General features: G+C 45.5%; 3 protein-coding genes across 3 annotated transcripts; 1 reads left to right on the forward strand and 2 right to left on the reverse strand.

Moving 5' to 3' along the window:
• Positions 1–150: 150 nt before the first annotated feature.
• Positions 151–9,029, reverse strand: VTP01DRAFT_2002 (uncharacterized protein; the record flags this gene model as incomplete). Its single annotated transcript, XM_069380416.1, has 24 exons — positions 151–179; positions 248–628; positions 692–978; positions 1,047–1,484; positions 1,544–1,620; positions 1,687–1,827; positions 1,883–2,069; positions 2,137–2,234; positions 2,294–2,334; positions 2,386–2,434; positions 2,493–2,623; positions 2,689–3,064; positions 3,131–4,235; positions 4,289–4,430; positions 4,490–4,586; positions 4,643–4,666; positions 4,732–4,914; positions 4,984–5,135; positions 5,214–5,309; positions 5,385–6,101; positions 6,167–6,335; positions 6,413–7,091; positions 7,161–7,301; positions 7,372–9,029. 24 exons carry the CDS (start codon positions 9,027–9,029, stop codon positions 151–153), a joined length of 7,398 nt encoding a protein of 2,465 aa, XP_069237505.1.
• Positions 9,030–9,133: 104 nt separating this feature from the next.
• Positions 9,134–9,719, forward strand: VTP01DRAFT_2003 (uncharacterized protein; the record flags this gene model as incomplete). The annotated part of the gene is made up of 2 exons (XM_069380417.1): positions 9,134–9,261; positions 9,329–9,719. The coding sequence occupies 2 exons, from the start codon at positions 9,134–9,136 to the stop codon at positions 9,717–9,719; spliced, it is 519 nt and encodes a 172-aa protein (XP_069237506.1).
• A 576-nt stretch (positions 9,720–10,295) lies between these two features.
• On the reverse strand, positions 10,296–11,334 carry VTP01DRAFT_2004 (uncharacterized protein; the record flags this gene model as incomplete). Its single annotated transcript, XM_069380418.1, has 2 exons — positions 10,296–11,010; positions 11,084–11,334. The coding sequence occupies 2 exons, from the start codon at positions 11,332–11,334 to the stop codon at positions 10,296–10,298; spliced, it is 966 nt and encodes a 321-aa protein (XP_069237507.1).
• Between the last annotated feature and the right edge of the window lie 2,182 nt (positions 11,335–13,516).

Here is a 13,516-nt window from a genome sequence, read left to right on the forward strand (position 1 = left end):
GCAACGTATATCTTTGTATTGTATTGTATACGCAGAAATTTACTTTAATAAGTTTGTTTATCGAGGAATAATATTGTTTTTAGACGGTATGTACACTATACATATTTACAATAACTGTTGAGATCGGCAGATAGGACAATAAAAAAGGACTTAGCTTTGCTCTCGGTCGCGTAGCAGCTCTGTAAAATATGCAAAATAACAATGAGATCCCTCTTTGAATGAGTGAAGGAAAAGAAAGGAAACTTACCACTCCACTGAGAGTCCTGGAGAGTATTTACAAGATCGGCCGCATCAGCCGAGTTCATGGCCGCTATTTGGTCGGATGCAAAGTAACGGGTGAACGTATCTAAGGAGGTATCACCTAATGCTTCTGTGCCAAAAAAAGCGCCTGGCGATGATAGAGATACAACTCTCAATGAAGCTGAAGGTGAATGGAGAGATAACATCGGAGATCGATGCGTCCGCACCGAAGATGGTGTCGAAGGCCGTGTCTCATCCATCACTTCAGATTCGACAGTCGACGGATGAGAAGGATATCTAGGTGGTTGTCTTGCTCCTCCTTCGAGCATGAATATCAGCGATTGCGGAAGTGGCGAACGAATTGGTTTGTCAACGACGATTGTTGGTACTAAATCAATGCCTGTTTAGTTGGACGTCTCGTCGATCCTACCCAATATTTTTCCATTTTTACCTGGTGAACCAGATGACTTCTTTCTTTCTTTTTCTTCGACGTGCTCATCCTGAGATACATTGAGTAACGGTCGACGAGGTGGCCGCTTTACATCGAGGTATTTCTGTAACTCTGGTTCTTCAATCAAGAGTCCGAGATCGAGAATCTGTGTATCATGTCGCTCTTCGCGCTCCTTGAGGAACCGCCTTCGTTGCACCAGCATAGACACAAAACTCTTAGCTTTCTTGGTCGCCAAAATCTTTTCGATTTTATCTTGCTGTCGTGCTCTGTTGACAAGTTCATCAAACCTATACCAGTTCTTGAATGTTAGCGACTTGTTCGGGCAGAAATATCTTTTACAATGCAAAAATATTACGTGAGTGATTTGGATACATCAACGAGCTGCATCGCGAGTATTTCCAACATGTCGTGAAAAGAAATACCCCGAAATCCGGCCTTCGCCATGATCTCCTGATACACAAAAGCATACTGTCTCTTGTTGTTTCTCACGGCTTCAACGTCCATCGTTGCAAGCCGTCGATTCACCTCGTTATAGTTGTAGAATCGCTCCCCGATGATATTGTTAGCCCTCGTTTCAGAATTCATCTGCGCTTGCGAAAGAGGCACCGACGCGAGGTGTGTTAGATCGGCATCCATCGTGTAGCTGCAATTCAGCAGGCTCTTGATACTATGTTGCTCGTCATAGATACGGATAGCCAGCACACCCCGCAGTGCGCGTAAAAATCCCGGCACGTCCTTCTTCTTTATAAATCCGGTTGCTTTGGGATCAAACTGCGCCCACGCTGCCTTGTAGCTGGATGCAATGTTTAGATCAGCTTTTCAATAAATATCAGGCATAATATATGTGCTTACTATCGAAGATCCGAGCGAGTAATCAGTGTGAACTGGTTTCGTTTATCAAACGTAAACGAGAAGTTATTGATGACAACCTATTTTAGCATCGGTTATTTTGGAAGCCTTCGTTACATAAATTGCACGCGTAAATGGACTCTTACCACAGTAAAAAGGTTAACAAAAATGTAGGTACAGACGACGTAAAATATCACAAATAGGGCGACCGCCGCGAACGGCGATCCGCAATCGATTCCGGGCACACAGTTAGGTGGGACAACAGCGAAATCATGCATCAAGAAATCCTACACATTGTTATTAGCAAAGGTTCGCTTGTTTTTCTATTGCGAATTCTCTCACCCAGTTCTCTCCAGTGGTGATACGCCACAAGGTTTGCAGCGCAGTCCACAAATTGCGAAAGTTTGCATGGTTGTTTCCATAGAGACCATAGCGCGTCGTGCCAAAGAGTTCTTGGAACGTGACCGCGAAGCACAAGATCACGAGTGCAAAAGCGGCCGAGATATACGCTATAGTCGGTGCTGCACGTCTAAGAGGAATAAATGTTGATAAAAAGATGAGAAAAATAATCTCTCTTTTCTTTTTTTCTTACTTACTCTGCTGCACGAAAGAGGGTATCCAAAGCTTCAATGCGCTGTGCGAGTCTGAACGCTATGCCGACCTTTAAGAGCGCAAAAACTACAGCCATTGCAAACTGGAAACTAGCGTTTAATACATAAATATGCAACGTTTACACATACAATGAGGACTTGCCTGCATTTCCCAGTACTTTTTCAATGCAAACAATATGATCACTGAGTTAAGACATGTTAGCATTGAACGTATGCTGACGTTTTGAGTCTTACCCATGGTTGTCATGACGGCGTCGTAGATATTCCATTTCGATGAGCGCCACTGGACGTAAAAGGTATCAGAGTAACAAATTTGAGAAAGAGGGTCTACGTCTCTTTACCTTGTGCAAACCTAAACCATTGATTTTCAAGAATATCTCAAGCGCATAGACACCCAAGAGGATCCAGAATAATCCACTTTGGATATTGGTAAACAGCTCAGATTGATGGAGATGCGACGCCGCAAAGACAGCTAAAAAGTAAATAGACGCCATGTTCAATGCCTCCTATTTCTTAAGTGCATCTATTCCCTCTTACCTATGTTTGCGCTGAGGATATAGGCCATGAATCTTGCAAACTTGCCACGTTTATCGATCACTAAATCGTAGCATTTGCCGCGGAACCAGCTTCCAGATGGCCTTTTGGCTCGCCGCGTAGGTTTTATCAGAGCAAGCTGCCGCTGCAAATCCTGGAATTGACGTTGTGTGTTGGTCAACGAAGAAATGCCACTCCTGCGTTTAAAGATCTCAAGAATGACGCCGATAAAGAGCTGGATAGAGCACAGCGATGCCACAAACATGAAAACAATGTAGTATATAGAGTACATCACAGAGGTTGATGACCAGTCGAATTTTGGCTGCTGCTTGATGTCGCCAGCCGGAGACACACTCATTGCAGTAAATAGTGACATGATCTAAGAGTTTGTAAAACGAATTGTGAGTATACATCTGCATACAAAAACAGTCGACGCAACTTTTACCCATCCTTCTCCGGAAGCACATTCAAACAGGTGCAGCAGAGCCTTTCCAAAACTGTCAAACGAGTACCGGTATGGATTTGACCATGTTCGCGGGATGAGGATGCCCTGTGCCTGAGAATGAAATTCGCTCATGCAGCCCTCGATTGACGTCGATCCTTCATCGTTGCACCGAGCAAAGCGGCCGGCAAACAAGTAGCAACCATAGATAGCAAACGCAATAAACACCATAAGGTTGAGCATGACGGCGTCCACCATGGTCGGCAAACCTGACATGAGATACAAGAATATGACCCGCAACTCCTCAATGTAGTAGCCGATGCGCAATATCCTCAGTGTGCGGAGGACTCGAAGAATGGCGCCTTGATATCCAAGATCGTCAACCGTCGTCAAGGTAATGATTTGCGCCAGCAGGATCGAAACATCAACGATGTTCCACGCGTTCCGAAAGAAAGATCGTGGCAAGATGACCGCACCGTTTGATACAATGTTGATGAATACATCACACCAGAAAATGCCGAGGAATACCCTCTGCAAAATTTCAATTATCCTTGCACTCGTGTTGAAAAAATTGCGGTTTCTCTCGTCTGCCCATATACTCAAAATAACGCTGACAGTGAGGATAAAGATAAGAAATGCTCGGTACAGCGTGGACGATGTGAGCCAAATGCAGAATGCGCGGAACGGATTGTCCGGTTTCAAAAAGAATAGCGATCGAAACACTTTAAGGTTCTCCACAATGACATCCTTGTTCTCCTTGGCCACGTTGATCTCGTACTCGTCGCCGTACTTTACCAGCGGCTCATCGCTGTCCTCAGTCAGCGGTTCATCTGCAACGACTGTACTTAGTCCACTCATGGTGGATATCGTGGACGCTTTGCGAGACGTTTTCCGCGTCGTTGAGTAGAGGGACATGCGGCGCCAGTTTGCTCCGGCCGTGCTTCCAGACGACTCGGTCGTGAGTGACGATCGCCTGCGTCCCTCTTGCCCTTCGGTAGTCAAAAATTCTTTAAACTTTTGGTTCGTCACGGACGCTATTAGGCTCTGTGGAAGCTTATCCGTCTTGAATTTGCGTTTTTCCTGCTTCATGAAAATGGGCAGCAGCAATCTGACCGTTTCATTAGCGAGCAACCGGGTATCTTTCCTGGACATGATACTTACTGACTCAACAAGTCCATTCTAAAGTATTCGGGCTGCCAACGATGCTGTCTAATGTATTTTTTGATTTGAATCTGTCGAATTTCGTCTTCGTCCAAGTCGAAGTTTTCCATGATCATGGCTATGAACAGGTTGAGTACCATATCTATAATTCAATATTTAGCACATCTCTTTGCAAATTTAAAGCATTAGCAGATACTCTACAGTGGACTGTAAAGTAAAGCAAAACCATAAATATTGCTGCGTAAATGGCAGATGCGTATGCTTGTGCTTGACTGTGCATCGCATTGTATAGGATGTCCTGTGGTATATGATTAAGTACTAATATTTACAGCAAATCCGCTGTCACTGACTTACTGTCCAATTTTCGCCTGTCATGATCTTTAAAATAGAATCAGTGTAAACTCCTAAAGTGCATTGTTCAGAGAAGAAAATGGGAATTATACCTGGAAAAGTGCGAGGAACGCCTGATAGAAATTATCGAAGCGCATTTCTGGATCGTTAGCTGCCACGGTGCTGTCAAAGTCACCTCCAAAGAGTTGAACAGCGATGGGGCACAGCAGAAAGAGTACCAAAAACGTAAAGAACGTGAGGTTAACAAATCCTTGCCCATCACCAACGACTTCAGACTAGACACCCAATAGAAAGGATTATGTTCAATAGATTTGTATCGTGACCGTGCAGAGCAGTAGCCTTACCAGTAATCTCAGCACTCGCGGGTACAAGTAAGCTAGTCGGTACAATCGCATGACTGCAAAGAGTCGTATAATGTTTTGAGGCACTGTGCGATGCATTGTCACCGCGGTATCGAGTAGAGTGACCAATGCAATTACCAAATCGACCCTATTGCGTAAATATCATTCTGCAGGTTAAGGATTGATTTAATGTTTTTAACCAGAGAGTGAAAAATGTAATGAAAAAAGGATATGATAATATCTCCAAAAGTTTTGCCAGGTGGATGCCGCAACCCATCGCATAAATATCTCCAACGCAAAAATCCAATTAAATGCGTCTAGAACGAAATCTGGATGCAATGAGCAAAATTAGTATCTGCAAGGATTCTAAACCAAGTCCTGTACTATCTCTTTCTCCATCTTACCCAGTTTATCGGTGCGCGTAGGTGCCAAGGTCGGGCTGTGAAGCATCATAAAGACCGCATTGATGGCCACCAATGCACTTCCAGCGTATGGGAAGATAGGGTTGGAGACAACGGCTGAAATGGCCCGGCGTAATCGATGTGATTTTTGCAACAGTCTTTCGCGAGGATTACTACTGTGTCCATATACCCACTCTTCCTCCTGATGGAGTTGCTGCTGCTGTTGCTGCTCTTGTTGTTCCTCAGTACTGTGGCTATTATCAATCGTCCTGCTAAGCAAAAGTCGCGTCCTCTTTTTGGAGCCAGCGAATGCGCTTGAACGCATATCTCCTCGCACGTGCGAAAACGATGTAGTAATTACAGCAATGAAGAGCGGTACCATGATGTAGGTCATTAAATAGATGCAGGAACAGTAAAATATGCTGGCGACGTTGCCTGAGATGCTATCTTGGCTTAGATACATGAGATCAGTCCATCCTTCGGTGGATATAACAGTAAACACATTGAGCATTGTGTAAAAGATGTTGTTGTAATTGATAAATGTCCATCCCGGTTGATGGCTGACGCTTTGAACGCATACTTGGCCCGCCTTGCACACGAAGCTGTCTTCGCCCAAGATGTTCAGCACTGTGCCGGTATCTATATCGTATGCTCCGTGCTTGTTGCCTTCTGCGTCGTAGTAATAGCTGCATGCAACGGGAGGATCCACGTAGGTGAGATCTAAACCAAGGATATAACACAATAAATACAGCAACAACCTAATGTTATATATCATCTATCTTTACCAGATATGCCCCTAAACAGGCCGCCCTCGGGCATGACAGCACATCGACGAGAGAATGAGTTGCGTAGCACAAACAATGCAAATATCGAGAACAGGACCCAGAAGAATACGAAAAATCCCATGACGTTGCGAAGCATATCCAGACTGGTAGCTAGAGATTGCATGATGGTCTTTTTTGGAAGAAAGAAACAAATAGATCAACATCCTTTTTTCTCCTATGAATAATCCCTTCTTTCTTCTGTCTTACCGAAGTACCCTCAGTAATCATGACGAGTCTCAGGATACGCGCTGCGGCTAATGTTTTAAACAAGGAAAACGTATCGTGAGAGCTCAGCATCAAAGTAAGATCGATCCAATATGACGTGATGACTAATAAATCTATCACGTTGCTGAAACTGCTGCAGTAAGCCATGTGTGTGACCTTTAGACAGCCATATAATTCACTGCTTAGATCAGTCTTGTTTGTTGCTTTCGAAGATGCTGAGCTCAAGCGGAACTCGGTAATTGCATCTTCAGGTATGTCCTCGCGATAAGCCTGCATAGCGCTGTCGCTCAACGCAGCAGGTACAGTGCTTGCGGTTGAAGGCGTTGCTGGTGCTGAGGGGGACGCGACAGGCGACCAAGGTGCCGGCTGGTACTCGTAATCTCCATTACTCTCTGCAGTTGGCAGTTGGCTGTTCGGTGGAACAAAGGACATGGATCGTATACTGTTCGCTGAGTAAAATGATCGCGCAGATGCAAATTCTGGGGAGCGAGAATCATGGCTCCTTAGCGGTTGCCATGTCATCCTCTGACATCCTTTTATCGCTGGCCAACACATCATCCATTCAGGGCAGCGCTCTTTCAGCTTTGCTAGCCACAGCAGATGCTTTGGAAATTGCGACCAAAAGAATCCGTATACTATTATCTTTGCAGCAGCTTCCAATCTTGTGAATAAAGTTATTGTTAGCTCGCTCTTTTTGCTGTTACTCTCACTGCAGTATCTACACACATACGTGTAGCAGACGTTGATCAGCAACAGAGCATATTGGTAAGGCTGGAAGAAATTGGTCTTGTCTGCAGTTGAATGTATAGGCACAATGGACAATATGATCCAGTGCAAAAGGATTAACGAAAACATAATCGCTGCGTGGTATCTGGTATTATCACATCCATCGTTAGCTGTATCGTTAAACATATCTTTCCCAGAATGTAAATAAATCTTACTTTGAAGCAATGTATTTCCAAAGTTTAAATCGTAACTCACTCGTGGGTCCAAAGTAGCCCAGCGACCAACCTTCAAACGAGATAGGTACGCCAGGTCCCTCATCAATGCTGGCAAATATAGGATGCTTCTCTTCTTCCTCTCCTGTGGTAACAGGAGTTGTTTCTTCCCGACGTGGATGGAGCAACTTTTGAATAGATGCTTTACGAAGTATCTCCATTGCTGATGAAAACCGCTTTAATCGTCTGCGAGTTCTTCCCATTGCTTCGTAATTCGATTCTTGGCCTGGTGGGCTTGGTGGCAGTGGTGGTGACGACGAAGCATACAACTGACTGTCAGGAAAAGAACTCGATGCTTTGGTAGCAGCATTGGTTCTAGTCATGTCTGCCTCCTTATCCTCTGAGGCAGGTGCAGAAGGTGGACGTCGTATGAATATCCCTCTTGTTGTCATCGTTCTTCTCCTACTCCTCACAGCGTTCCATGGCGGTGATGAACGTTCATCCATCCTTCCCTCTTCCTCTCTTGGCAATAAATCGAACTCATCAGGTATCGTGAATGGATGCTGCTGCTGCTGCTGCTGTGAAGAACCTTGCCTATCGGATAGGTGCGAGCGCGCATAGCTAGGTTTCTTGTCACGCGCAGTCTCACTGGTGGGAATATCCCTCTTGCCAATGTTAGATTTTCGGCTTTCAAGTGCATATATATATCGTGCTAGAGATGTTACGTCCTCGGCGTCCATGTAGGTACTGGTTGTTTCGCAGCTCCTCGCATCCACGACGCGACCTGCTGCTATGCACACCGCGCACAAGGCTCGATACCACCAGGATGACTCTGAAGGCGGCGTTGTAGAGGATGGTTTCCGAGCAGCAGCGGCCAAGGAAGGGACTTGCTGCTGTTGATCCTGTTGCTGCTGCTGCTCTCTCTGCGTAGCTGCCATCGCCAACAGCTTAGATAAGCGTCTCGGCGGCGGCGGTATCTGCTCCCTGTCCCAAAAACTAAAATGAGTGCTTGCTGATCTGTCGGTAGCACCGGCTGGCTGGATCGTGGATGCATGCGATTTTGGGTGCACAGAGAGTGTTGGCTGGATGTTCGAGCCTGACAAGGCAGAGTGGGCAGGGCTGCGTTGCCCTTGAGCCTTTCTTGTGCTCACAGACTGTGATAAATGGTCATAGCCTGATGGAACTTTGCTGGTGGAGGGCGAGTTCTGCGATGCTTCAGTGCTCCCAACCCGTCGCTTCTGTTGCTCGTCTTCTATCTGATCTAGCCACTTCATGGGCTTCCCGTCTTCGTTGTATATGTGGCGGAATATATAACCATTGGATATACTTCGGCGGTGTGCGAGACGCCTTATGCCTGCCGTAGGCCTGCCCGAAAGAAGGAGGTCTAGTTTATTCTTCTTTTCCAATCGATCTCGGGTCAGTGGCGGATAATGCTGCGTCATAGTAGCGGATGATCTTTGCCGTTGATTCTGCTGTGTACACGAACGGAACCGTGCAGAAGACATTGACGACCTAGGTGTTCTCGATTCAGTATGGGACGATGCATCCTGCTGCATCGCATTGAGGTGATACGAGTGCCTTCGACGCTGCAGCTCTCCATTTTTTGTGTTAGAATATGAAGGTAAAGCATTGAGCCTTGGCCTCGACTGCGACGGCTTCATGCGTTTTGGAGGATTCGGGGATGAAAAAGAGCAACAACGCTTCAGAAACAAAAAACCCTTGATATCTTTCTCGGGAAATTTTATATACGTGTCGATATAACGTAATGGACTTTTCGTGTGGGTGTCTTTTCAACAACAAAGTACGCGAGCCGCATTTCAAAAAATCCAAGCACTTTGAAGACCTGGCTGCAAGCTTCGCCATCAATACCAAAAATGAACAATTGACGGCCCAGTAAGTACTTGAAACGGGTTGCCAGTTTGTTTGTTGTTGCATGGTTATTTACAACAGCACCGCTTAGTTACTCCTGGCTGGTGCAAATGCACAAACCTCTTGCTGGACAACAATCCGAGCCTTACATTGAAGCTGTGCTGGAGAATCCGTCTGACAAATCCGATCCCATTCGCGTTCCTGCCATGCAATTGAAGAACTCTGCGGGAATGGAACAGTTCGAGCACTCGCGTTACTATATCTTGTCGCCGTCGCTGCCGTCGCTCAACTGCGGGTTGTATCACATGCAACTCAATGTGTACACTGACAAGACGAAGCAAAAGCTGCTGGCGACGCACGAGAATGACGTGCTCTCGCGTATAAACACTGACACCTGCCCGAAAACAGAATTTCTCGAACGCATGCATGCGGCTGCCAGGCAGGCGCAGCATGGTTGGCAAAGTCATCAACAAGAGCAGTAATGAAGAACATTTAGACCTCAGTGTATCTCTCCAGAAATTCAATTCATAATAGATAGTTCCGAGTATCAGGGAACTTTCGAGATGGATCAGTAGACAAGCAAAGGAGATGGGTGTTGATGCTCGGCATTGCCGAAACATGTTGGGAATGCGTATCAATCGACTGACAAGACTCGATAAAAATGGGCATGAGAAGAAGGACAAGACGGTGTCACATTCGGATGGTTAGCATTCATCGCAACCTCCCTAAACCCATGCGTCTGTATCCATGCTTGGATCTCGTTTCGGCAGCAATGTATAAATACGAAATTTTTTCTTCCTCAAAGTTTTCGCAGCTCTTTTCTTCTTTCCATCTTATATCTCTGATTATACAATGTAAAGTGGTCCTGGAACCCTGTAGCCAGGCAGGAAGATAAACACAAGTTTATTGCAAAAGAACGTTCAACCTTGGTAACGTATTTATGCTGATCGTGACAATATCGATTGTCCTTTTTTTAACATGGAAATAAACGTAACGAAGGTTGATGAAAAAGTCAAGAGGCAGAATGGATGATAATGTGTGTGTTTTGTTTACTACATCTATGACCTACGCATACAAAAGTAAGATGTCATTGGATGGTCTGACACGTTGTACGGTGTGGGTGGAAATTGCTGATGGTGGGTGCTGAACGCAGTAGCGAAAGGTGTAGTAACAGGTGGTATAATACAGCTTGCGTCGTAAGCAAGGGCGGCGGTAGACCTTGCTCCAGCAGCAGTGGGACAAAGCATATCAAACATGTCGTTCTCAGCAGGACAAGGATGGTACAGGTATGTTGACTGTAAACTGAGCTGTGTATTGATAGGAGCAAACTGACTGGTTATGTAGGTAGGAAGGGTATATGAGGTGGGGTATCCGCAGCAAGATGAAGCAATAGCAGGATTGTTGTTGACTACTAAAGCAGAGGCTGGTGATTGTTGGTGATGGTAGTAAGTTGCTGTTGGGTTCCGTGTTGCGCCGTTGTGGTTGTTGAAGCTTTCAACATCCTCGACGGTAGGCACCGGCGGCGTTGGCAATTGGTTTCGAACTGACCTCATTGTTGTAGCAAAATCTTCTTCCTCTCGTCCGATTGAAGATGGAGACTGGACGGAGACAGGTGATAACGTGCGAGGTGACAAGGATGCTTCGAGTCTTTGAAGACATTGCAAACGTTCCAGATAGGACATGCGAGTACTACCAACAGACGGTTTTGGAGCATGCACTTTAAAGTGTCGACGCAGGTTGCTAACGACAGCGAAGCGGCGATTACATCCAATACTAAAAACAATGGAGAAACATGTTGAGGACTAGCTGTCAAATACGTCGATCACATAGATGCTATCTTACGAACATGTGACAAGCAAACGGCTTTTCACCAGTGTGAGTGTACTCATGTGACCTCAACGCACTCGGCTTGGTAAAACTCTTGTCACAGTACTTGCAACCATACAACTTTCTTCCACTGCTCTTGTCAGCGATTACATCAGCAGAAGCAGCGTTGGGCTTGACGGTTGCTGTGGAAGCGCGCAAGTCGTCTGCTTGTTCGTTGCCACGCGGCGGCGATGACAACGCCGTCGAAACACTTTTAGGCTGGATTTGCATGTTTGTAGGATTCGACAGCAGGGAAAGGGAAAGTCAAGGTCAAAGAAAGAGAGACAAAACAAAGAAATTTAGAGAGCAAACCGAAAGAAAAGAAGAAAGCTTAAATATTGGGCAGTTAAATATTGGACAGGATTAGAAAATGCAGGACTAGGACAGGAGACGGAATCGCTCGAGAAAGTCGGTCTGTGTCTCCTTTCTGTCCAAAGTGGAAAGAAAAGAAAAAACAAATTAAGGGTCTCGTGTCAAAACCGCTGTTTCTTTTTACATCGAGCATAATTCCTCGCTGCAGTTATAAGAAAAAGTCCATTGTGGGCAGAGAAAAAGAGAGAGGGAGAGGCACAGTCTTTCTCTAACTCTGGCTTCATCCGCGTCACAGTTGCATATCGATTTACGAAGGTTCACCTTGTTGTTGTCACTGCGATAAAGAATAAGAGTGATGGGGATCCTGACCTTGAACTTGGAAGCGAACGTTACACACTGCGCCGCATGAAGGCGTGCCTCATTCCAGGATTGTCGAAAACATCGTGTCGTATTGATTCATCCTTTGAACTTCTTTGTCACATACGTTGGACCGTCGAACATGGATGGAACACCGTTCCAGACCTCGGCCACTCTATTCCTCCTTTATCCCAAGTTAGCTTGCGCTGGTCTGTGCTACTGCTGAGAGTGCCTTGTCGAAACAATGAATATTGCATCCCATTACCGAAAAGGGAGCAACCAAGTTAAAAATCGAGATCTGCTGGTGGTACAAATACTGTCCTTTTATGTTTGGTTGTTCTGGTATATCTATACTGTATCCCACGCAGCCTCCCTCCTCCACTGCACGAATGGTAAATGCAGCGGAAGGTTTGTCTAGTGCAAGGCACCTGTGTCAAGAGACCCGCCCGCCTTTGTGTTGTTTGTTCATCCTCACAGCATACCTGCAGACGAGAATTTTCTCCTCCTTCACTTTGCGCCTATTAGATTTGATTGTAGACGTTGTAAATATTCAATTGACTGTTGTGCACCGGTGTATATAAATATAGCTTACTATCATCTTCCGCGGAAACGTTGTTCGCAAAGCTTAATTCTAGCAGCCAGCAAACCCGCGCCATAAGGTCCGAGCGTGTTTAACATCCTCTTCCCAGGCTTACGGACAGACAGTCAACTTGCTTGTTTTTCCAAAAAAGGCTGATGCTGCTGGTTTTGACGTCTTCTAAAGGAAAAGTAGGGCATATGTAAGAAGTTGTTCGTCTAGGCAGCTGCTGAATTGATTGATTCTCATGAACAGGACACCACCCAGCGCCCGAGTGCAACCCATGCAGCTCAAGGGGTAGTGTGTGGTACACTAAAAGAAGCTCTGCAGTTTAAGGAGGTAAATGGGTGGCACAAACTCCCCATGCATGCATTTGTGAACTATTTAATGTATACTGCTGGTGCTGATTACCTAAAGAGGCTTGCATGCGAGATACGTTAAACCTAACACCATCCTGCTACGCAGTCAGAAGTTGAAACCTTTGTACTAGAACGCTTTTCTTCTCTCGTGGTGGGCTTTCTTTTGCTATCATTCCACTTGAGATTACTGGAATCCTACGACGACGAGTGACAACATGACATCTGGCAACTCGTGCAGCAAACTGTGACCATGAATGCATAGCAGGGGGCTGCTGACGCATACATCAAACCATATAAATGCCAAGATAATTTCCGGGGCCGGGTGGTAGCTTGTTGGCAGTGGAGCTCAAACCAACAGCTCTTTTTTTCCCTCCCCTTCGCGTCCCGCCAAAGAGGAGAAAAGTATGCCATATCTGCTAGTCTGATCTCCAGACTGGATTTCGCATGCACCTGATACAAAAAGCTCATTCGTCAACAAGATAAACTTTGAAAATGTCAATTTCAAGATCGAGTTACTACTACTTCAATAGCCGAACGTAATCACACGTCTTTAAAACGGACAAAAACCGAATGGTGCCACGGTAACAACTGTAAATCCACCATGTTTATTTGATTGTGCACTTTCATTATGCAAGAAATTATTCCGCTAGAACGGGGAGTTTTTTAGATGGATAAGCCTGCTGCATACCAAATAAAACAACGGAACTAAACTCAAATTTCTGAACAACTCCTCCCTGGAATAGCGCCAGGCATCAGAGAATATTACCTTATTTTAGCTAGTGCAAGCTGCGTTGAAGAGATCTCCTAC

The sequence above is a fragment of the Rhizomucor pusillus genome (assembly GCF_041956525.1).
Source record: "Rhizomucor pusillus strain CBS 183.67 unplaced genomic scaffold VTP01scaffold_12, whole genome shotgun sequence".
Classification (NCBI taxonomy): domain Eukaryota; kingdom Fungi; phylum Mucoromycota; class Mucoromycetes; order Mucorales; family Lichtheimiaceae; genus Rhizomucor; species Rhizomucor pusillus.